The sequence below is a fragment of the Cyprinus carpio genome, chromosome B23 (genome assembly GCF_018340385.1).
Source record: "Cyprinus carpio isolate SPL01 chromosome B23, ASM1834038v1, whole genome shotgun sequence".
In the NCBI taxonomy this organism is placed as follows: domain Eukaryota; kingdom Metazoa; phylum Chordata; class Actinopteri; order Cypriniformes; family Cyprinidae; genus Cyprinus; species Cyprinus carpio.
In genome coordinates, this window is record NC_056619.1 from 12,785,958 (window position 1) to 12,810,938 (window position 24,981).

Sequence of the window (24,981 nt, forward strand, 5' to 3'; positions counted from 1 at the left end):
AGCGTGTTTTGTGCCTTTTAATGTGACCTGTGTCGGAGTGTTTTAGTCAAAATAATTTTGTTCACTAAGACAATGGAAGTTCAAAATGAAATTAATAGCCTATTATTACTTCAAGAACTTGCAACATAACTCGAAGCTCTCTGTTGAGCAGCAGCAGCAGCAGCAGCAGCAGCAGCAGTGTTCATGCATCGGGCAGATGGAGCAGATGCAGGCGCTCTGAGTCTGAACAGAGTGACATCATACCTTCACAATCTGAAGGCGCGGCCGCCGGTATCACGTCAGCTCGAGACGCGCTCGCTCGAACAGAAGAGTAGCCCCCCTCTTTGATACTTTACCAATTAAGGTTCTCGCATTAAGACCAGAGAGGACAGAAGGAGGCAGAAACGACTAAGGGGTGTCACTAGTGTTTTTCCTCGAGTTCAGCGAGCAAGCTTTTCCTCCAGGGACACTCGTCGGCTCCGGGAGGGTCGTACAGTGAGATTTCTGCACTGTGCTCCAGTCAAGTTCACTCTCTGCTGCCTGTGCCACACGCAGACTCTGAAGGGATACAGGAACAAGAGTTACCTCAAGACAAGCATCAAAATGTAAGTTATAAAACCTCTATTCAATGCTGCGAGGCATGTTTTGTCTTGCATTAGGCGCTTTTGAGCCTGGGCAGCTTACTTTTATTCCGTTTCTGCGTCAAATCTAAGTTAGCTTAGGGTTAAAAATCATTGACGCAGACGTTCACCACTAAACGTCTTGTATTTTGCGTAAAATGTTTCTTCAAGCGGGATGGGTGAAGGGCGTGCAGCGTAGTGTCCGTAATTGTGCTGAATGACTGGATATAATATTCTTATTATTATTAATAAGTGCCCTGCATACTTAACGCCATGTGAGGCGTACCTAGACAATATTGCAAAAATTAGGAGATTGGGTAAAAAGAATCAAGCTAACGATAATTAAAAATTATTTTTTATTAAAGGCTGTGTAGGCTCTGTAAATGCAAATCTAAATATTAATGTTTATTTCATATTAATATTGCATGTCATTTACACAAAGTGTATAAATCCGATGCTCTTGAGGTTTTGGCTCATCACTGTCGTAATCTAATTAAGGCCTCCTCACCAAATAAGGGAAAATATGGAAAAGTCCGCGCGCCCTTCATCCTTTGAAGTGAGAGTTGCGCGCGCCCCCCCATGCTCGAGGAAAATCTTGCACGAAACATCGCGATCTCACCTGGATGACAGTCGAGAGACAGTAGGGCTCGTACAAAAAAACAACAACAACAACAACAACAACAAAAAAACATAAGGTTTTACAGTAAAAGCGCACATTTTCTTCCTTTATGGGAAAACAGGGCTAGTTATCACAAGAGCTATGTATCAGTCAAGTGAAAAGTCTCCAGAAGTCGTTTTGTATGTTGGTTTCAAACACATATAGCTCAAAACTGTTTAAAAATGGGGTTATTTCGGTGAATTACGACCTCCAAAATAAAATTACAGTATCATTATATTTTTGTTATAGCTGTTGGTTAAATAAGTGAGCACAATAAAACCACAATGGCATACATTCAGACGAGTCAACTATGAATGAAAGCATATTTCATTTGAAAGGTTGGATTGTGTTTGTGTACATAGACTTTTTTTTTTTTTTTTTTTAATAAATGTGAGGGTGGGGCAAGTTGTCACATTTTTATTTATATTTAGCAGGATCCATTGCACCCATGTGACCCTGCTTTTAGTCAGCCCAGTTGCAATGAACTATATTTTTTCCCCCAGCAGCAGTGGTCAAAATGTTCAGTATATTTTTGTATCCAAGGTTTTAAGGTATATGCTTCAATTCACTTTCAAACATAAACCTGCCCTGCGGAATGTTCACTGCAGTACAAAAATGTGACAACTAGCCCCTGTCACTTGCAGTGCTACAATTATTTGCATTTAAAATAATATAAAACACAACTTAGCTCCTCATATTTTTCTGTTTGGTTTCCATGTGCACAGAAGCAATAACAAAGCCACATCCTGTTGACGAAAGAATGAAACACCTTTACAAAAATACCCATAGTGCCATTCTTCCCCTCAGTGTGTAATCTGTGTTTTTCACTGGTGCAGACGAGATGCACATCAGTCGTTGTGGCTGAGCCAGTATGTGGGCTGACCACACTTTTCAGGATGGCTGAATCATAGCATCGCGTGCCATCTCCACTTCACTATTTTGACAAGTATCTGTCCTCAAACGAACCTAACGTTATAATGATTATACTGAACACAAAATGATTACATTTATCTTGGTTGAACTCACTCCATTGATAGCATGTTTTGATGATATCAAAATAATGAAATTAATAATGATTATTATTAGGGTTTACTGCAGTTAAGTTCACTGTTGTTAACAGCTGGGAGTTAATATCCTTCTGTCATCAGGGTGACTGGGGAGTGTAACACACTGTTCTTTTCAGCTATGTGCCTCAAATAATATTCCCATATATGTATCTACGATCCCATTTTTTTATTTTTTATTTTGGGTCCTGTAAAAATACACTGGAAAACACATCCTGCCTGGTTATTAATTATATTTGTACTTTTAATGTATTGTTTATTTATATATTTATATTGTTTACTTGTATCATGTGTGAATGTTATATATCAAATTTAAAAAAGAGAACCTGCTGATTCAGATGATTTCAGTTCTTTCATTTAGCATCCATGATTGAATCAAATTATAAACTGGACGTAAAATATTGCCTTTTTTAATTTTTACCATCAATGAGCGTTGTATGTGGAGTTGTTGGCTGAAAGGAACATAAAATCAGCCTGTCATACTTCATATTTCCTGCAGGTGACGCCAGACTACAATATGGCTGCAGTAGTACTTTTTCTGAACGCATATGACTTGTTTGTTCATCCTTTGTTTCTGAGCAACTGGCCTATTTACCGATAGACTGCATTGTGCAAATGATAATATCACATGGGTTCTGAGAACAATTAGGACATTGGTGATGTTGTTAACTGGAAATAAAACCAAAGAGATATAAATATGAATACCAAGTTATGAATGAAGTTCATGATCTTGAGCCTGACATGAAGTCACTTTATCGGTTAAGTTGTGAGACTGTAATGAAAGCTTAATGACAAGTCTGAGCATTTCTTCTTCTCATCTTATGCTCTGCTAGAAATGTCAAGATTTCCCTGAGCATAAATATGAAGAGACAAAGAATGAGAGCAAGAGTATAACATATTATGTGGTTATGTAGATGTTTTATGATGGGGGTGGGGCATTGGAGAGGGGGTCAGGGGGGCATTGGTGGCTCATTACATGAACGGCATTCCACAGATTCTCCTGGAGAGACAAATGCTGAAAAAAGCTCTAAAGGGAAACATTCTTTTTGGACTGCGTCCTCACATACTGTTTTGGCTCATTTGCCTTATTTAGACAAATGTGGGATTAATGCAGTTCTAAATTGTTCTGTTTTGTGATTTTCTCCTACAAAATGGCTACAAGGAGGATAAAGATCCAGCCAAGATTTTTATTTGCACCTCTTTAGACATATTTTCAACGTTCTTACTCATCTACTGTGAATTTTCACTTAGTTTATTTGGACGCCTTATCCAACTGCAGTTCATAATTTGATAATTGGTGGCATTACATCAACACACGGATATGGCAAAGTAGAACATTTGCTTAGATGTAGTCTGTGTCGATAAATGCAAAAATTGAAACTGTTTTAGTATCAAATAAAAAATATTTTTAAACATGACAAAATATATAAGATTAACAGAGCTTTAATTCAATTCTGTGTAACACAAATTATTTATTTGATTGAAATCGCTTTCTCACGTCAGAGGATGTATGCTTCGAAATATTGATTTTGAACGATATTTTAAGTATTTTTGTCAGTACATGATGCAAACGCAACAGCGGTTTTTCACACTTGACATTGCGTAATATCATATGAGCTGTTTCCAGACCAGTTACCGTACATCTACAGATAAAGCGACTAAATGAATGAAACACAATGGCATACTTTCATTCAGCCACTTCTTAAAAACTGAATGTTTTATAGAATATAGGTTTGGAAATGTCCACGTACTTCAGCCATGTATCGATGATGAGAAACACAAATGTAATTAAACGCATGTGTATTTTAGCCTGACTTGAGTCAATTCTTTGTTTTCCCTTCTAGTCACATAACTTTGGAAAGAAGAGCACGCAGATTGTACAATTCCACAAGACTCCACCCAAAAAGCGAGACAGCGAATTAGTGCAGGAGACCAGAGTCGATAAAAATGAGTCAACACACACGCCCCCACCAGTCGAGCGCCGCCGCCGCCGCTCCCCTATCCAACGCTTCTCTCTCCCCGGACAAGGACGCAGACATGCCCGCTACAGAGAAAGATCTCGCCGAGGACGCGCCATGGAAGAAGATCCAGCAGAACACATTCACGCGTTGGTCCAACGAGCACCTGAAATGTGTCAATAAGCGCATAGCGAACCTGCAGACGGACCTGAGCGATGGGCTCCGGCTGATCGCGCTTCTGGAGGTGCTCAGCCAGAAGAAGATGTTCCGCAAGTACAACCAGCGCCCCACGTTCAGACAGATGCAGCTGGAGAACGTCTCTGTGGCTCTGGAGTTCCTCGACAGGGAAAACATCAAGCTGGTGTCTATAGGTATGTTCTGATTTCAATCGAACATCGCACTTTATTAAATATAGTATGTAAGTTATAAAACAAAGCTTGTGGAATCCAATATGACCCGGCGTTTGGCCGACAAACAGGGCATGAAATTTTAGGCAGGCCACAAAATAACGGGAAAGAATGATGGGAATCAAGGCCTTTGTGTCCACGGATCGTTTTGTGCACAGTTGTATGATTGCCTCACTAGTTGCACGTGTCTTTTTTTTTTTTTTTTTTTTGTTACTTTTTGTAACTTGTTGCTCACGCAGAGGGTTGTGAAAATAAGATGAGATTGCTTTAATCGCCTTTGCAGTTGAGAATCTGACAAAGAAGTGAGGAACCACAGTCGCTCCATTCAACTGTTCTAAGTCCAGCCCCGAATGTCGTAAAGCAGCAGACATCGTGGCGAATAGTTTAGGGTGGTTTAACCCTAGTTTGAGTGCTGAATGAGTCCAAACTCGACAAGTGCACCAAAACTTTGTTTTCTGCATTGATGCGGTAAAAGGGTGGAAAAAACCGTTCCTCTTAATAGGAATGTTCACTTCCTACGCTAGAGAGTTGGTTTTTGGGATATTTTTTTTTTTTTTTGTCCGTGTCAATTTTTTATTATAGTTCTCACGCGGCTATCGGTGAACATGTCGTTCAGCGGTGGCGTGGCACAAAGTAGAATTATCGATCCGCGAGGACACACCTTCCTCTCATGAGGAGCACAACTGTCTTCAAAAATTTAATGTGGTTGTTTTGGGTGTCAGCGGTTTAACGGAGGGATTGGATTAGAACATAAAGTTGCACAACATCGCTTGTGTTAGAGAGATGTCGAGACACGGTTCCTTCATTCAGTGCTGGTTGTGATTGATTGATTAACACTGTGACACGCCCTCCAGTTTTTGGCTCATTTCAGGCACAAGCGAGCGAATCTGTACAAGATCATGGGTTTATTGAATGCGTGCAGTCTGATACTGAATTAGATTTCTTTTTCCCTTCTTTTTTCCCCCAACCGTTTTATTGAGCAGATATTCAATGGCAATGCATGTTTATTGCCATGCCTGTCAAACATTAAATTATATCACTGACTCATGTACTGAAGTTCATTCAAACAAGATTGCATTATGCATTTCCCCTTTATTACATCACAAATTGCTCAGCATAATAAAAGAGAAGCTGGGTAAGTGTAATGTAAAATTAGCATGAATTTGAAAATGTCCCTTTTTGCTTTATTGACAGCACAGTATCATAATCAAGTTTTGCGCAAACCTGTAGTTTTCATGTTCTCCTGCTTGATTTAAGAGAGTCTTGAGCTTCAGTGGAGCAAAATCTACTATCTGTACAGTACAACTCATCCGTTTAAATTATATTAAGCCTTAAAGTTCTGCATAATTATGGGCGTGGCCACTTGAGTGACAGGTGTATTGCCACTGCTGCCACTGCTGTTGTGCTAGGTGGGCATGGCTTCAGCAACCAGCTCCCGCCTTTTTGCCCATTTTCGATGATCCTGGTGTATCGCATGGTTACACGCTGCCAAGATGGCGATGGCCACGTCCGCCCACTTGGTTTCAAAAACGCTCTTCAAAAAACTACAGGTGACGCCACGAACACTACGTCCATGTTTTTATACAGTCTATGGTTTTTGGTTAACTTTCAAGTTTAAACTAGCTTTTGAATTCCAAGATTTTCAGTCCTGATAGATCATTCTGTCTTAGTGTTTTCGTATAATTTGTTCTCTTCCGGAATTTGTTTTCTTCAGTAGTGCCACAACCCAATGGCTGTAGGGTTTTGCTCTTAATGGGAGCATTTCCCAACAGCGCCCTGAGGGCATAAATAAACATCCTCTTAGATGGCACAATCAAGGATTATTCAGCAATTGCTCAATATTTCTACTCGGAAACACCTTCATCCCTTACTTTTAATATGAGCAAACAGTGTTTCTGGACTGAGTTGCTCACCCACAGACGATGGTGTAATTGTATTTTATGATAGCATTTTAAAGCCAGTGAAGCATTTTTCACCATGCATGTGAGTTATTTGCATCCATTAGGAATTCAATATGCTTATTAGTTGGGCAATGTGTTTTTCTAGTCATTGCTATGAGTTTTTGTTGTAACTGGAACAGTTTGTATCAGTGACCGTGTTCTTTCTTTGCAATAAGAACATTGCAACATGAATGTACAGTGAGAATTACTGAGCAAGCATAAAGGTGGTATGTGTGTACCCCTGTCATGACAGGCCGCATATTTTACCTGTCTATACGAATATAGTGCTGCCTTCCAAAGCCTGGAAGAGCATGACAGCCCTTTATCTCGGTCTTCATCTGGGTGGGGCTCATGAAAGAGCTTTCAAGTGTGGAGCCTAGAGACGTGCTAATCTGTTTCTTCATCTCGTGTGTTAGTACTTAAATGTGATGTAACACATGATCTTGATCAACATAGCCTTTCTAAACATATTTAGGACACTGAAGAACATTTGATGCTGTTCAACAAAGAAGTTGCTCAATGTCTTGTCTCAGTTGAGGTGATTTTTAAATGCAACAATTCTGAATAAGTCAGAACAATGAATTTGAGTATAATTGTCTTAGTTAAGCTTGTCAAAATGAGTTATGAGTAAAGACTTGATTCTGTTGTTTGGGTGAAGTGTATGCCTAGAGGTGCAGAATAGAGAAACTTTATGCAATGGCCCAGAGCCTCTGAAATGCAGTAAACTGAAGATTCCTTTTATATTGGTTTTGTTCTGACCACTTGAGGTTGTTGTCGGGTTTAAGTCTTTCCCTGGTCAACACATTTAGTTGTTAAAAATTCACACTATAACATGCACTTTGGTTTGCAGTGTTTTTATTTGTAGAAAACAGAAGTTAAGCTTAATTTTGTTAGAAAACTTAAACATTTTATTTATAAAGAATGTGGAGCTAAATGGAGAGGCATGTAGTTATTTAACAGGTCAATAGCTGAGGGAGGCTTCCTGATGTTCCTGTGCTTTATTGGCAATGCCAGGATTTCCTGTTCGTTTGGGCGACAGTCCTGTTGCAATGGAGCTCAGCAGTGGGGCACTTTTTCAGCTGCCTTTGTTGCAGAATTTATTTTTCCCATTCATTTTCTCCATGGGGTTTAAAAAAAATGAATAAAGTTCTAAGACATGAACCAAACCAACCAGCTCTGAGATAAAACTGAACCTTAGATTTTGATTTGAAAGCAAAAAAGTCTCTAATAGTAGGGCGCCTGACTTAATTATGTCATGCAAAATGGTTCATCGGAATGGAAGTTTGCTGCTGAGCTCTTTTGGCATGGTTTTCTATGGTTATAGTGACAGCCTGGTGGATCCTGTTCAGGATTACTGGTAGTTCTATGCTAGATGTCAAACTTGAAATCTCACTCTATAGATGCATATTATTGTTGCTTAATCTCTGAGCTCTGTTGTGAAAGGCAGAAAATGAAACTGATTTTACTTCTGGAACCCAGCTGCTGCACTCTAGTGCTCCTGAACAGAACTTTCACATCACTACAGCTGCTTTAAATATGAGAAACTCAAGTTGGCGTAAACTGAAGTACATTGAGTGTACTTGGGTCTACTTGCACGAGCGAATAAGTGGCAAGTGTGCGTGATTGTGTACCCTCACACCCTTCACCACACTGGAAAGCACCCTGTGGCAAGTCTCACCAGTGCTCTTTTAATTGGTCACACTTGAACCTCCAAACTTCTGCATATATATAAGGTGATTTTGCACTTGAATGTCTCTTTGTGACTCAGATGTTGAAGTTCCACTTTACTGTGGAACTAACTTTAAAGGAAAAAATGTTTTTTACGGTCGTTGTCACCCAACTAGACAAAACCGCTGCATGGAAACCACATGAAGACATCTGCCACGCGCTCCGTATTCTCCGAAAAGCCTCATGACTTCTAACTGAGACCGACAAATAGGTAGGTAGGCCAGATAAACGGGCTCAACCTGGAGTGGAGATGATGAATTAAGATGAGTGAAATAGAATGTGGCTAGGCAATTGATGAAGGGGTGAAAAACTCTTCCCCTGCTGAGCATAGATTGCTGCAATTTAGTTTTTCCTCCTCCTTTTGGAGATAAGAAATTGAATTTGGCTGAAGTTAAGCTAATGCAGAGAAATGGGGTGTTTTTTGCCATTTATTTATTTTATTTTTTATTTTTTAGACCGAGGTTATGACTTTTGGTTGAAGGGAGGTGGGTCAAAGGGAGATGGATGGCAAATAAGAGAAGTGCAAGTGGGATCGAGGAAAGGCGGGGTGGTGTTTCCTAATGGGTAGCCTATAATTGCATGCCACTTCCTTGATCTGGTAACCCATAGAAGAATGCATCACCAAATTGTATTTATTTGTTCATGCTAATGTAAGACTTCTTTCAAGACTCGTATAATGGAGATGGTAGGGTGATTCACCCTTGATGGTTTCAGGAAAGAATCTAGCACAATTGGCACTTATCTGATTGTCCCAAGGCATTTATCTCCACCCTTATTTAAGAGCAGAGATTTATGTTCCCAGTCACACTGGCAGAACTACTGATGAACGGAAATATCGCTGAACATGGCCACATCTTTAGTCATCTCATTAAAATGTAGGCTGGCCTTGTATGTCTTTGTGATATATGGATTGTGGCACTAAACACGCTCTATTGGCTTGACATAATGAAAATTGTATGTTAAATATGCCACTAAAGAACCAAACCAAATGACAATCCAGCTCTGTCAATATGGGGTTTTACAAAAGCACTACCACAGCAATTTTCTACTCTAGTCAGTTTTCCCTCCCTCACTCCTTCTCTTCCTTTCCCTGCCTCCTCTTGTTCCCTCCCTCTCCCAGCTGTAATCAGAAACCCCTGTGCAAGGGAATGGGTGGCCTGCCAGGATCAAGTTTGCTTCTGCCCTTTTAAGGCTACAAAACCAAGGGGAACATTTCCAGAGAGAGAGAGGGAGGAAAGGAGGGAGGGACATTTGGAAGTCATTGCAAGAAAACTTCCTTTTCTTTTACTTTCTGAGTTCATGCTCCTAAAATCGTGTATTGCATGTGCTCTGTTTTGAAAACCAAAGTCGGGATGAACAGAATTTGACATTTCTGTGCCATATGGTCCTCATTAAGACCTGCGGCACAACAGTTATTTTCATGCTTTCTTAGGTTTTTCAAACTGCAGATGTTGGAAATAAAAGAAACATGCTGACAAGTGCTAGTGGCATTGTGTGCGACCAATGTGGTGAAAGTTTATCATGGTGTTAAACTGAAATATAACACTGAATCACATAGAATGTTATATCTTAGAAAATCCAGGCACCCCTAGTTAACACTCTTAAAGTTGGCGTTAAGTGGAAATGATCTTTTTCTATAGTCTATTTTATATATTGTAAACGATTCATCCATGCATAGGTTTCTTCTCGTAAAAAATAAAATTACAGAATTATCCAATCAGGTAGTCTGCTTAAACCTGCCCTGATCTTCCAATCAGTTGCAAGCTCTCATGCAGATCTGGCTCTATCCAATTATCAACTGATGGCCAGGACTAAATCCCACCCTACTTTATATAAAAAAAATAATAAAAAAAAACCCTAGCTGATAATCTGTTTTAATCCGTTGTCTTCCGTTACATCTCACATGTAACTTCCGTTAAAGTGATAGTTCAACCAAAAATCAATTTGTCATTCTTAAATGAATTAACATTCCAAACTTGTAGAATTACATAAAGAACCTAAATACATTTTAAAGAACATCTGTGGTCCAAACATCTTTCTCTTCCAGTGTTTGGACAAAATGAAACCCTTGAAAATGAAATGTCTTTGTAGACTAGAGAAAGAGAAGGGGGGTCAGTACTGTCGAGTTTTCCATGTCTCTGATTACATTTGTGTATAGACGTCCTGACCACGCTGATAAGACCTTTTTGGAATGTGTGCAATTTCCTCAATCCTCCTCTATGGCCGTGCGCAAACATGAAACCCCCACTGCTGGAAAATGACGTCAACTTTGTGAATGAAAAGTTTTTTGGCTAATTATCTTACTGAAATATGTGAATTTTTTTTTTTAATGAAATGCATCTTGGGACAAACACTCCTCCTCATCCTCGGCATGCCTTCAGACATCTTCAGTGTGTTATGTTGTCTGGCAGTATGGGGTCAAGGTTGAGGGCTGATGTCAGAGTGGCTGAGGTGATTTGGCAGGTTCAGTGAGTCATGGGAATGAGTCTGTTCTCCGATCCACTACTGATGACTCTGCTCTCTCACATGGCTCGAACAGGAAGGCCTCAACTCACCAAGCTTGACTCTGTCCCTACTTGTCCAAGTCCTTGGCTGTGTCCGAAAGCTTGGCAAGCAGTAGGAAGGTAACGAAGCACATGCAAATCAAATGTTTGCTTAACATTGTCTACCAAGATGCCTTCATTTGATTGGCAGCATATTGTTGCCTTTAAGCCACGATTATTTGTGTGTGGTCGATGGTTGGTGGAAAATAACAGCATCTGATGGAGCTGTCCTTCTGTCTCCAGAGAAATAAGCATTATGGTCACTAAATATTTGCTTTGGTTATCTTTAAATCTCTAGATTTGTTTTGGATCATCAGACATGATGTCATGATGCCTTCATGCAGAAAATGAGTTTAATCCTCGAGTGACTGGGCAGGAATGCCGCTTCCTTGCGTTTCGAACACAAGCCATCTCTGTCCTTTGTATATTTTGTCTTTGACTGTTTTAGTCACTGGATTTTTTTCTGGTTCTCTCCCTCTCTCCTTTCCGTCATCTATCTCTTTCTTAGCCTTCTTTCATTTATCTTCTCTTAGTCACTGCCAGCTTTCTCTCTCGGACGTGAGATTCATGTTTTGGGAATTTGATGGAGAGCTGTGAGCACAAATGTCCTTAAAAGGAATGAGTGTGCTGTGTGTTTCCTGCAGTGTGTGGTGGGAATGCTGCACCAACACAGATTCCTGTCATGTTTCATATGTTTGGCATTGTGTGCAGTGCGTCACAGTGCCTGTGCCTCTGCCCTCCGACCCCCACCCAGCCGCAGTTAAGACATGGTCGAGGATGGTCACGTGGTCATGCGTGAACCAAGTTTATTAGTGAGGTCAGCTTGTGTTTTATTTTAGCAGTGATACTAAAGCAGGAATTGCGACAGATGAACGTCTGACGAATTTTAATGTAGGGATGCAATGATACCATTTTTTCAGAACCGATCTGATACCAAAAATTGAGTATCGGCCAGTTCCGATCCAATAACAGCACAGTTTTTGTAAAATCATTGTCAATTTCTATACTTCTGTGTGTTGACCTGATTGTCACCCTTGTGTGTTAAACACAATCTGCTAAAGATAGACAACTTAATTTTAATGAAAACATATATCATAATCTATGACAAAAAAACTATTATAAATTAGGTTAGTGGATATTTCAGCAGCAAAAGTTATTCTAGAAAAATGCACAATTTTATAAAAACATTAAACTAAACATTTAGTGAAACAACATTATTTAGTGGGGGACAAATAGAAGTTAATACGTGTAGGACTAAATCTGGTCAAATGTTACACATTGCTCTTTGTATTGTTGTAAAATACATTTATGAAAAACAAGTAGTTGTTTCAGATGTTTATTTTGTTGTCATATTTTCTGCAAGCGTTTTTTCAAGATAAATTCTAGATGTCTTTCCAAAAAAGGACACTAAAGCCACGTTCACACCAAGGACGATAAATATAAAGATATAGTTCTAAAAATAGTTCTCTATCAAAGAATAGCAGAGTCCACACCAAATATTTTGTGTATTGGGTGTAACAGAATATGTTGACATGCTTTAATGTTAAAAACATTATTTTTCAAATACTGTACATTATTGTAGGTCCTCTATGCCCCGACTGTCCCATAAACTGCCAAGTATGTTACAATTTCAAGGTCCAGGAAAGTATGAAAAGCATCATCAGAATAGTCCATCTGCCATCAGTGATTCAACCGTAACATTATGAAGCGACGAGAATACTTTTTGTACACAAAGAAAACAAAAATAATGACTTTATTCAACAATTCCTCTCCTCTGTGTCTCTCCAAATCAGTGTAGCGCCATTTTGACAAATCTGAGCAAATCTGAGCTTCTGTATCAGCCGTGCCACAATGATGTTTTTTACGTGTATTTATGCTTTGGTTTGAAAGAAAACAGCGCATCAGTGCAGCGCGGCTGACACAGAAGAGCATACTCCACCTGTGTACTGCACATTAGTTTCGCCTACTAACGGAGAACTCTGCAGTTCTTAAAAGCTGATGAATTTTGACAATTATTTTGACAGGAAAATACAACAAAGTGTATAGTTTACATGTAGCGTGTCAATTCTGCATGGTATGCAAGACTCTCTCGCTCTGAGTGTGTGTGAGACAAAGTGATGGTGAGTATCGCGCAGTTACACTAGAGTTTACAGTACGTCAAACACGGGTGCACTGTGCATCCATTCAGATGAATTTATAATATCCCAGATCGCTTGACCGAGAAACTCTGAAGCACTCAGTGTGCTCGAGTGAAAAAAAAAAAACCTCTATAATAGCCTTCAACTCTCACTGGTGAGTAAAATCCGAGAATTTATTAGCCAGTAGCTAATATTAGACATCATGTCGCCAAGATTGAAGATTTAGTTGCATATGAGAGTGATTTACTCACAATGTAGAGGGTTGGATGTCAAAAGCTGATCAATTCCCTAAAGGCTAAAAAATGCTGCATGGCGAAAAATAACTGTGGATCATTTTATTTGTACAGCCCTCAGGATGTCTGTGTAAGCCCCGCCCTGCCTTAAGTTGATGGTAAGGTCCGCCTCTAATACCTTAAACAAGCGCCAACAAGTTCCCATGTAATAACACTCTTTTTGTTATTTCTCTGTCTTCTCTTCACTGCCATAACAGTGAATCAGACTGTAATAGTCACTTATCATAGTCTGCACTATTGTATTATGCTGATTTAGGTTTTTCTAATATTTCACTCATATTTTTTTCTCATCAGTACCCTTGTAGGAATAAAAATTAATCATAGTCAAAGTCAGCACAATCTACAGGACGTTCTACTTGAGCTGACTCTGGAAGAATTTGGTGATGCTTAAACTTCCCCTTCCAGCATTAACCATAATAGCGCTTCTTTATGAGTCCATAAATTTCCATATTATTGCTCCGATGCTGAAGCACATGCCCAGTGTGTTTGGTCTGTGAATAAAGGGATCAGAGAGGGTTCAATAGCACCTTCACCAGAAGCCAAGATGAATTCCAGCAGGCTCTGGGGGCTCATGGTTTGTAAACCGCACCGGGAGACCAGAACTAGAGAAAAATGCGAATGTATTATTTTACATGGCCAAACAAGCACTGTTGGATAACTGGGAACGGGTCAGGAGGGGGATAAAATGTTATGTGAGATCTCACAATATACAGTGCATTCATTTTGAGTCTATTTCTGAACTGATCAAATGCTTGTTTTTCTCCTTGAGACAATGATTTGTTCATAGATTAAATTTTGCTATGTTTTAAAAGGGAAAGTTTACCCAAAAATGAAAACGGTCATTTTACGTCACACCTCTTCTGAAAGTCTGATTTCTCAAAAACTTGATTCAAAAAGTTAACTGTAAAAATAATCCTTATGAGTCCATTCCAAGTGTCTTCCATATTTGATGAGCTCCATGTATGTGCGTTGATCATTACTGATGAGTGAAAGCCTCAACTGGACTAAACCACTTGATTCATATGGATTAGATATGATTTTTTTTTTTTTTTTACAGTATTTTGAACTATTAGAAGCTTCAAAGTTGTCAAAGAAATCAAATTCTTCATAAATATGATTTTTTTTTTTTTAAAATTTTAAAATGTTTATTTTATAATTAAAATGTTATATTTATTATTTTTTTTTTTTACCATATTCATGAATCTTCATTGACATTTGGTTATTAAAATTAAACCGCTCCTTGTTAGTTCATGATAGCTCAGTCAGTTCCATTAAATATACAATATAAAGAAAAAAAATAAATTAATAAATAAGTTTTGAAATTAACATTAATAAATGCTTAAATGAAGCGTACTTAACTTTCACAGTGTGGTTCATTTGAAAGTGTCACTTTGGTTATGAAATGCCATATCAATATTTTTATGTATATTGGGGTTATATCGAAATAGCCTCCCCTCCCTTTGTCCCCTGCAAGGTTAACTGCATCCTCAGTGGAGCATGTGTCAGTTAAAACAGGAAGTTGCACTGCATTGCACTGCCCTGCCCAAGTCCTCCCCCAGGGCATGGGAGCGCTATCAAAGAACAATTATCCACATTTTCTTCAAATATGTCTTTATTCTCTAACTGTCTCAGCTTGGATTAGGCCTCACTTACATACTAAATGCAGCGTAGGATACGGCAAGAGTCTCCTGTTTGTGCTTTAAAGTTGTTTTGTGTCTCTTCTGTAGCTTAAGATGCATGTGCAAGCCTATAACCACATTTTGGATGGGCGTATGCTCTTGTTAAAGCGAAATGGCAGGGGAAAGGGAAGTGTGAAAGTGTTGTATGAGGGTGGAGATCAGACTATGATCAGATCTTGATGTCGACACAGGGTGGAGCGACTAGAGGAGGAGATGGGTTTACATTTATTTCCATCCTTTATAAGAACAGTAAGAGCAGAGCAAATAATAAAAGGCTACCAGACTTCATCCAGCTCTTAGATTTCAAATTGAAATTTTGTCCTGAAATAATCCTCAGCTGGGATGGTGCCAACAATCTAGATGGTTTAATCTACAAATGTCTCCTCTGATTATCTACACTCTGAATCTGAAGTCATGCCAGCATTAAGTCTGAATGTTTCACATGTGCAGTGCAGATACAAGTGCTTCATTGTTTGGTGACCATTTGTGGCATGGTCTGCAATTTACTGCAGCGTCTTATGCTGAATGATAAAAGGATTTGTATAGATACAAATGCCCTCAGATGATAAAAAAAAAATCGTATTTACTTAAATGCGTTTTGGCAAACTCTGTGTAACTCTTTTCTCTGTCTCTGTGTTACAGACAGTAAGGCCATAGTAGATGGGAACCTGAAGCTGATCCTGGGTCTGATATGGACTCTGATTCTCCATTATTCCATCTCCATGCCCATGTGGGACGAGGAGGAGGAGACCGAAGAAAGCAAGCAGAAGACACCCAAACAGAGGCTGCTCGGATGGATCCAGAACAAGCTGCCCGAGCTGCCCATCACCAACTTCAGCCGAGACTGGCAGTCAGGGAAAGCCCTTGGAGCTTTGGTGGACAGTTGTGCTCCAGGTGAAATATCTGAGATGGTGTTTTGGGGGAATTTAGAGATCTCAGGGTTTAGTGGTCTGAGAATGTCTTTAGTATTAAATTTGGTGTTACTATTAGGTATGTTCAGTCTACATGAATGATTGAATCATGATCAATAGACTTAAATATATACATTTGCTCAGCTTGTTTATATACATTATTTTTTTTTTATTAAATTTAATTCATAAATGTTTAAAGAGGTCCCTGCTTGGATTTGTAGTAATAACCAGTTATTCATTTAATTAAATATTTTTATTTTTTTTTTAATGAACAACTTTTTTTGTCATGCTGTCGATAGCAACACCAGCAAGTATTTTAAAGCAAGTCTGACACAGTCCTTAGAAAACGTGAGCAAATACAGTTATTTTTATTTTTGGTTTGCAGGTCTCTGTCCGGACTGGGATTCCTGGGACCAGACCAAGCCTGTGGACAATGCCAGGGAGGCCATGCAGCAGGCTGATGACTGGCTTGGTGTTCCTCAGGTACTTTAGCTTAGATCAGTCATCTCTGGCCTTTTCATTAACCACTGAATAATCAGAGAACAGAATGTTCTAGAGCCCCCACCTGGCATGTATCTAATTCAATGCAACAACCACAGCTTTTGTGGTTTCATCATGACCTGAATTGGAAAGGAAACAAATGAAAAAGCATTTGGCTCTGTCACGCCACATGCTTTTTTCCCCTTGGTCGTAACTGTAAAGTTGGTAAAGGACTAGACAAATAGGGAACTGAGTCAAATCACTTTTTTCTCTACTGATTTATCAAAACTACCTAGTGAGGTTTCTTTGTAACGGCACATGCTGATGGTGTGCCAAGGCTGGCATGTTGCGTGCCGTCAGTTATGCATGTGGTTAGGTGTTTCCGTCCCTAGGGCTGATGTTACTATGATACAGACTTTTCAAGTTGCATCTTAATACACTTCCTGTTGGCATGGCACGATACAAACACCTTGTTTTACAAAATGTCTACAAATGTTGTTTCTTCACCAGGTGATCACTCCAGAAGAAATCGTTGATCCCAATGTGGACGAGCACTCTGTTATGACTTACCTGTCCCAGTTCCCCAAAGCCAAACTCAAGCCTGGTGCCCCCCTGCGGCCCAAGCTCAACCCCAAAAAGGCCCGTGCCTATGGACCAGGTAAACTGTGACCAGCTGCATATTTGATATGGCTTTTATTTTAGTTATGTCTGAAACTGATTGTTGTAATATAAGTGTTTGAGATGCAGTTCTTGGAAAGTGAAAAATCATGGGTATCGTTCTGTGCAATGCAGGTATTGAGCCCACAGGTAATGTTGTGATGAAGAAGGCAGTGTTCACTGTTGAGACCATCAGTGCTGGTCAGGGAGAGGTTCTGGTTTATGTGGAAGACCCAGCCGGCCACCGTGAAGAGGCCAAAGTTACAGCCAACAATGACAAGAACCGCACCTACTCAGTATTCTATGTACCAAAAGTTACTGGACAACACAAGGTACCCAGAAGTGTTTACATGAAAAAAGATGGAATATAACTTCCCAACAAAAAAGAAATAAATTACACTGATATTTTAAAATAAGGGTAGTGCATCACCATATGGAAGCAAACAGGTCTTGCCTGGTTTGTAATAGACCTGTGTCTGTTCTCCTAGGTGACAGTGCTGTTTGCAGGGCAACACATCTCCAAGAGCCCATTTGAGGTGGATGTGGGAATGGCTCAGGGAGACTCCAGCAAGGTCACTGCCCAGGGCCCAGGACTTGAGCCTGCTGGCAACATTGCCAACAAGAGCACATACTTTGATGTCTACACAGCTGGTACTTGTCCTTAGTATATCATACGTTATGCTTATTTTGGTTGTAGCTGATGCTTTAAAAATAAAGTATATAAAATAAGCTTTTTTTTTTTTTAGTTAAATAAGCTTAGTTTTAGTTTTTAGATAAATAAGGGTAGAAGTTGGCAAAATAAACATCATATTATTAGTTTATCTAAATAATTAACATAATTTAACCTAAACCAACCATAAATACCATTTAAATAAGACATGTTCTTTCTCAGGTGCTGGAGTAGGAGAGGTCGAGGTGGTCATTATGGACCCCAGTGGAAAGAAGGGCACTGTTGAATGCAGTGTTGAGGATAAGGGCAACAGCAGCTACCGTTGCACCTACAAGCCCACTCAGGAGGGCCAGCACACCATCTATATCACCTTTGCTGGGGGGCAGATCTCCAAGAGCCCTTACACTGTCCATGTGGGAGAGGGTAAGAACCAGCGAAGGGCTATGCATAAATATATTGTGTAAGACAGGAAAGGGAAGTAGGTGAAAGGGACATACACACAGGATTCATTTTAATGAGGCATGGAAAGGCCATTACCACTGAATAGCATGTAAAAAAAACTTCATTTAAAAGTTTAGGTTTCTGTTATCTGTCCTTGCCTGCATTGCTTTTTCTTGCTGTCCTTTTTTCTCCTCTGTTTTTCTTCACTGGCTATTGTGTCTCTCCTTTTGAAGGACGGGTGTCGTCTAGATCCACTGGTATCTCTCCTTTTCTCTTTGGATCGGCCTCCTTTTGGCTTTTGATGTCATTTCCTGTTTCCTTGGATATGTCTTGGGTACTTGACCTGCAGCTTTTCTGTCAATGTCCTGTTGTTTTCAGTTGCCCCTCGCTTTAGGCTACAAACCTTTACAGTGCCAATGAAATTACATGACATCATTTTGGACCACTGGTTATACTGACCAGAAAGTGTTTAACTGCCCATATAAGTGCTAATAGATGTTCGTTTCTCCGGAGACTCGTGTAGACAATGTTATCCATGGCGTTGTAAGCCAAGCAAAATTCCTGTGACTCAGTAATGTGTGTAGCAGTAGTCAAATGGAACATTAAAAATAGCATTTTATTATCAGACAGTTTTTCCACCAGTATTATTCAGCACTGTACAGTCATTCTTACCACTTCCTCTTGTAAGGCTGTTTGGATCAAGACAAAAAAAAGATAAGAATTTACACCACGAGCAGAGCCTAGTATCTCTCCTGCAGTATGCTCTGTGTTTTCCTGCCTGCCTTTTTTTTTTTTTTTTTTTTTTTTTTTTTTTTTTTTTTTTAAGAACAGAGATGCAGTACAAGTTTTTATTTTTAAAATAATCAAAATCATAAATTTCAACTTGTCCCTTAGTTTGTAAATACCAGACACCTTTTCAGTAATGCAGTGTACAGTTAAAGTCTGTGTTGCGAAGCATTACATTGAAATGTTGAACATACACAAGACTGTTTTGTGAACTAGCACCTACACAGCTCTTCACAAACAGTTAGCATATTTCAATCCTGTAATGACCACAAAGAGGCTGTTAACTCAATAACTTGGAAGGATATCATACATTATACATAGTGACACTATTTCTTAATTATGACTTTAAATTTCACAGTTGAAATTTAATCTTTTATCTTATTTTTTATTTACTAATTGGGATATTGCTTTTTTCTGTTGAATGCTTTCTTTTTTTAAATGGAAGGGTACACATTTAACTACAAATTTGTACTAACTTGGTTATGTTCTCACCAGCCTGTAATCCAAGCCTGTGTAAAGCCAAGGGCCGTGGTCTGCAGCCTAAAGGCTTGAGAATCAAGGAGACTGCAGAGTTCAAGGTTTACACCAAAGGAGCTGGCACTGGAGACCTCAAAGTCACCATCAAAGGGCCCAGTGAGTGGACGCCATACTCATTCACAATGTTCACAGTGCCAGAGCCCTCTGTATTAACTTAAGCTACAGTACAAATATTTTAAGAGCTAGTTACCCAACAACTAAATGTGTTACGCAGAGGGTCTTGAGGAGCCCTGTAAGAAGAAGGATCTGGGAGATGGTGTGTACAGCTTTGAATATTACCCCACCACACCTGGGAATTACATCATCACGATCACATGGGGTGGACAACACATCCCACGCAGGTAAATAATTAATCTCATGCAGTGGGTTTCTATTCCCAATAAGAGAGTAGTGATTGGACTTGGTAAATGTCAATTCCTTTTTCTTGTTTCCAGTCCATTTGAGGTAAAGATTGGATCTGAAGCGGGACCGCAGCAGGTCAGGGCATGGGGTCCAGGACTGGAGAGTGGTGTGGTAGGCAAGTCAGCTGACTTTGTGGTGGAAGCTCTCGGGGATGACGTGGGCACTTTGGGTACGTTCCATTAGCTCTGCTTTCATCCGTTTGTTTGAACAACATACAATTGTATTTTTTTTTTTTTTAATCCAATATGAACTGAATTCTCCATTCAGGTTTCTCAGTGGAGGGCCCATCCCCGGCTAAGATCGAATGTGACGATAAGGGAGATGGCTCCTGTGATGTGAGGTACTGGCCCACAGAACCGGGCGAATATGCAGTTCATGTGCTCTGTAAGAACGAGGACATTCAGCTCAGCCCTTTCATGGCCGAAGTCGTACCTGCTCCAGGAAAAGACTTCTACCCTGACAAGGTAATTAATCTGCCTTCTTTCTAGAAATATTTGATGTGAAATTATTCCTAGCATGAGCAGCTGGTAGTCCATACTCTAAACGAGTCTGTTGTTGGTTATTCTTTTGATGCATCTCATTTTGTAATTCAGGTGAAGGCTCATGGTCCAGGTCTGCAGAGCTCTGGCCTTTCAGTCGGCAAACCAGCAGAGTTCACAGTGGATGCCAAACTAGGTGGCAAAGCTCCTCTAAAGATTCAAGCTCAGGTGTGGATTCTGCTTTATGGCTCATGACTGATTCATTTCTCAAAATCAAAGCCCTAACCAGCTCTTTCCCTCTTAGGACCGTGATGGAAAACCAGTGGATGTGCAGGTGAAGGACAACGGTAACGGAACATACAGCTGCAGCTACACCCCTCGAAAACCACTCAAACACACTGTGATGGTGTCCTGGGGCGGAGTCAACATCCCAGAGAGCCCATTCAGGGTGGGTAGTCCTTCAGATATGGTTGACATCCTTAGAATTACTAATGAAAAGTGTTTTAATGTGTTCTCATTGCATTTGTTGTGTAGATGAACATTGGGGCAGGGTGCCATCCCAATAAGGTGAAAGTATCAGGACCTGGAGTGGCCAAGACTGGCCTGAAGGCGTTTGACCCAACATACTTCACTGTGGATTGTGCCGAGGCAGGACAGGGTAAGAACTCTAACTCTAAAAGAACTAGATGTAAACTAATATTTTCATGTCTTTTTGGGGCAAATAAGCTTAGTGTTGTTTTTGTTATCTGTCTTTCAGGTGACATCAGCATAGGCATCAAATGCGCCCCAGGAGTTATGGGACCTGCTGAGGCTGACATCGATTTCGACATCATTAGAAATGACAATGACACATTCACCGTCAAATACACCCCACCTGGAGCGGGTAGCTACACAATCATGGTGCTGTTTGCTGATCAGGTAAGAGGAGGCACAAGTGTCTGTGGAGAATGGTCTAGTGAGGTTTCTTTTTTTCAAACTCATTTCATTTTCTAGGCCATTCCCCTGACCCCCATCAGAATCAAGGTTGATCCCTCTCATGATGCCAGCAAGGTTAAAGCAGAAGGCCCTGGACTCAACCGTACTGGTGAGGGGAAAAAATATTTAATAAAATGAAAAAACAAATAAGTAGACCATTATTTAGTATGACCATAAAGGTTGTTTTTCAGTTTTGTTTTTTTAATTTAAAGGTGAATCTCCAATGCTATTATTTCTTTTCAAGGTGTGGAGCTGAACAAACCCACTCACTTCACTGTGAACACCAAAGCCGCAGGCAAAGCTAGGCTTGATGCACAGTTCACTGGACCCACCAAGGGAGAGGCGGTCCGTGACTTTGACATCATCAACAATCATGACGGCACCCACACTGTTAAATACACCCCTGTTCAACAGGTGAGCCAATGTTTGCTGATGTAATCTCCATGACTGGTGATTCTTCATTTTGAAAAGAATATTGCAGCTTGAATATAGTAACTATGGTTTTCTAAATGTTTTGTAATTGAGTACTGGTGCAATCTAAGTGCTCATTTTCTTCTGTAGGGCAACATGGGTTTGAATGTCACATATGGTGGTGATCCTATTCCCAAGAGCCCGTTTGCTGTAGCAGTCGCCCCATCCTTGGATCTCAGTAAAGTTAAAGTGGCTGGTATTGGAGATAGTAAGTTATCACTTTTCTTGTCTAGCTTGCCAGTTAACCTGAGAGTCACAAATGAGAGTTGCTTTGACATCTGACTGAATGCAACATTGAAACATCTGTGAGGCTGCTTTGAAACGATGTGTTGTGAAAAGTGCTATACAAATAACCCTCGATTGGATTGAATCACCTTTAACCTTTTACAAGTCAAAACTATCTGCTCTTTAATTTCTAGCAATGTCCGTCGGAAAGGATCAGGAGATCACAGTCAAGTCCAAAGGAGCAGGTGGTCAGGGCAAGGTTGGCGCCAAGGTCACAGGTCCATCTGGCAAATCGGTGCCTTGTAAAGTTGAACCAGGCCTGAGCCCAGAAACCAGTCAGGTCCGTTTTATCCCCAGAGATAAGGGACCCTATGAGGTTGAACTGACGTATGATGGCACCCCCATCCCCGGCAGTCCGTTCCCCGTGGAAGCCATTGCTCCTACTGACCCATCTAAGGTAATCCAGTTTAGAAACCTAGGAATTAAATATTATAGCCAGTTTAACAAGACGACAAAGGCGTCAGGAAAAGCTCTTTGTGGGGTGTTTATTCAATAAACTCTAATTTGCTTAATGTTGCACGAATTCTCAGCGAGTGGTTTCTCTCTGAGTCCCATATTGGCTTTAGCAGTAGAACAAATGTACTCTTTCATTCATATCCCCTTTTCTCGTGTTTAGGTGCGATGTTCTGGGCCAGGTCTGGAGCGAGCTAAGGTTGGCGAGCCAGGAAAGTTTGTGGTTGATTGCACTAATGCTGGTCCTGCGGAGCTGACTATCGAGATCATCTCAGACAATGGCACCGAGGCTGAAGTCCATATCCAGGACAATGGGGATGGAACATACACCATCACTTACATCCCTCTGTACCCTGGAGCTTATACTCTCACCATCCGCTACGGTGATCAGGATGTGCCAAACTTCCCAGCCAGACTCAACGTGGAGCCTGCTGTGGAAACCACTGGAGTGAAAGTGTTCGGACCTGGAGTGGAAGGCAAAGGTAGTGTGGTGTTCTCAGGTTCATCAAGCAGGAGTTCCTCTTGTCTTTGCTTATTTAGCCACTTTGAATGTTTGTCTGTAGGTGTTTTCCGGGAAGCCACTACTGATTTCACTGTGGATGCTCGTGCTCTCACAAAAACGGGTGGCAATCATATCAAGACCTGTGTCAATAACCCATCAGGCAACCGCACCGAAGCTCTGATTAGAGACCTGGGAGATGGCACCTACCAAGTGGAGTACACGCCCTATGAGGAGGGTGAGTTTCAGCACCACCTTTAAAACTCTGGTATATTCTGGGTTGCTTTTACACCAGTCTTCTGTATTGTATGTTAATAGGCACACACAGTGTTGAGGTTACATACGATAATGCCCCAGTTCCCAAGAGCCCGTTCCGTGTGCCGGTGACTGAGGGTTGTGACCCAGCACGTGTGCGTGTACATGGTCCAGGACTTCAGTCTGGCATCACTAACAAACACAACAAATTTACTGTGGAGACCCGGTGGGTAGATTCAGCACTTGGCTTTTTGAGCTAAAATCAGTCACCGTGTCAATGGGTCTGGTTTTAAGGTTCTCTGGCTCACTTCATGTGTGTGTTTTGATGCAGTGGGGCCGGTACAGGTGGACTGGGGCTGGCTATGGAGGGACCTTCTGAGGCCAAAATGTCCTGCACTGATAACAAAGATGGCAGCTGTTGTGTTGAATACATCCCATATGAGCCAGGCACATACAACCTCAATGTCACCTATGGAGGCCAACCAATCACTGGTCAGCATTTTTGCCTCATGCGCTACAACCAATCACTGGTCAGCATTTTTGCCTCATGCGCTAGTATTTTTCTTTCTTTCTGTCTATCTATTGTAATTTATAACTTGTTTTTTCTTTTTCTTTTTATTGTATTTATTTTATTTATTGTCCACAGGAAGCCCCTTCTCTGTACCTGTCCATGATACTGTTGATGCAACTAAAGTGAAATGCCTGGGTCAGGGGCTTGGAAACAACGTGCGTGCCAATATCCCGCAGGTCTTTTCTGTGGATGCAAGCAAGGCTGGAGTGGCTCCCTTGCAGGTCAGAGTGCAGGGACCCAAAGGTGAGACCGTGATTCAATAATTATCTTGTTTATTTGGCTTTCTCTTTCCCCCTCCATTGAATAAGAGGACTGTTTATGTTGTGTAGGTGTCGTGGAGCCTGTTGAGGTGGTGGATAATGGTGACGGGACTCACACAGTCAGCTATGTACCCACCAGAGAGGGACCGTATTCTATTAATGTCCTGTATGCTGATGAAGAGATCCCACACAGGTAAACTCCAGGCTCAGATCAGTGACTTCCACCCTGTTAACCAAAATGAGTTTTGAAAATGGATCGTAAAAATTTTTGTTTTGTTTCTGGTTATGTTTTTACATGGAATTTTGCATTAAGAAAATATACATAGAAACTGACATGGCTTAACAAAAAAATCTGTACCTTCTGCATTGTTGATATTGAGTACTTTCAATTAAGAAATATTTGAAGGATGTATTTTGTAGTTTTATATTAACATTTAACAGCATGAAGTGTAATCAGTTTTGCTGTAGTCTTCAGTTGGCATTAAAGTATTGTGAAGTTTCAGTGGTATTGGCATCGACTACTGGAGTTGATATTATAGCAGGCCTGGTGCTTTTTTTAAAGTCCCTTGGTTCCTGTCCTTCCCTGCTATTTATTTCCCCTCTCTCACACTCTTCTTGGTCTCTTTATTCAGTCCTTATAAGGTGAAGGTTCTGCCCACTCATGATGCTAGTAAGGTCCGTGCCAGCGGCCCTGGTCTGAATACCACTGGTGTGCCTGCCAGTCTGCCTGTGGAGTTCACTATTGATGCCAAAGATGCAGGAGAGGGGCTCTTGGCGGTCCAGATAACTGTGAGTTGATGCTTCTCTTTACAGCCATAAAGTTGTCATGGTCTCTCATTCAA

General features: G+C 40.5%; 1 protein-coding gene across 1 annotated transcript in view; it reads left to right on the plus strand.

The window, feature by feature from the left end:
- Window positions 1-247: 247 nt before the first annotated feature.
- Window positions 248-24,981, plus strand: part of LOC109084454 (filamin-A-like) — a 35,608-nt gene continuing 10,874 nt past the window's right edge. The window contains exons 1-27 of the mRNA XM_042750800.1: window positions 248-584; window positions 4,166-4,650; window positions 15,650-15,901; window positions 16,304-16,401; window positions 16,909-17,056; window positions 17,191-17,387; window positions 17,544-17,706; window positions 17,948-18,148; window positions 19,448-19,585; window positions 19,704-19,830; window positions 19,924-20,060; window positions 20,159-20,355; window positions 20,485-20,598; window positions 20,675-20,818; window positions 20,905-21,028; window positions 21,128-21,288; window positions 21,364-21,454; window positions 21,590-21,759; window positions 21,907-22,024; window positions 22,236-22,498; window positions 22,718-23,036; window positions 23,118-23,291; window positions 23,372-23,534; window positions 23,640-23,800; window positions 23,955-24,122; window positions 24,209-24,332; window positions 24,772-24,928. Of these exons, the coding sequence (XP_042606734.1) occupies window positions 4,269-4,650; window positions 15,650-15,901; window positions 16,304-16,401; window positions 16,909-17,056; window positions 17,191-17,387; window positions 17,544-17,706; window positions 17,948-18,148; window positions 19,448-19,585; window positions 19,704-19,830; window positions 19,924-20,060; window positions 20,159-20,355; window positions 20,485-20,598; window positions 20,675-20,818; window positions 20,905-21,028; window positions 21,128-21,288; window positions 21,364-21,454; window positions 21,590-21,759; window positions 21,907-22,024; window positions 22,236-22,498; window positions 22,718-23,036; window positions 23,118-23,291; window positions 23,372-23,534; window positions 23,640-23,800; window positions 23,955-24,122; window positions 24,209-24,332; window positions 24,772-24,928 (4,491 nt within the window). The 5' untranslated portion in view covers window positions 248-584; window positions 4,166-4,268. The remainder of the gene's footprint in view (window positions 585-4,165; window positions 4,651-15,649; window positions 15,902-16,303; window positions 16,402-16,908; window positions 17,057-17,190; window positions 17,388-17,543; window positions 17,707-17,947; window positions 18,149-19,447; window positions 19,586-19,703; window positions 19,831-19,923; window positions 20,061-20,158; window positions 20,356-20,484; window positions 20,599-20,674; window positions 20,819-20,904; window positions 21,029-21,127; window positions 21,289-21,363; window positions 21,455-21,589; window positions 21,760-21,906; window positions 22,025-22,235; window positions 22,499-22,717; window positions 23,037-23,117; window positions 23,292-23,371; window positions 23,535-23,639; window positions 23,801-23,954; window positions 24,123-24,208; window positions 24,333-24,771; window positions 24,929-24,981) is intronic.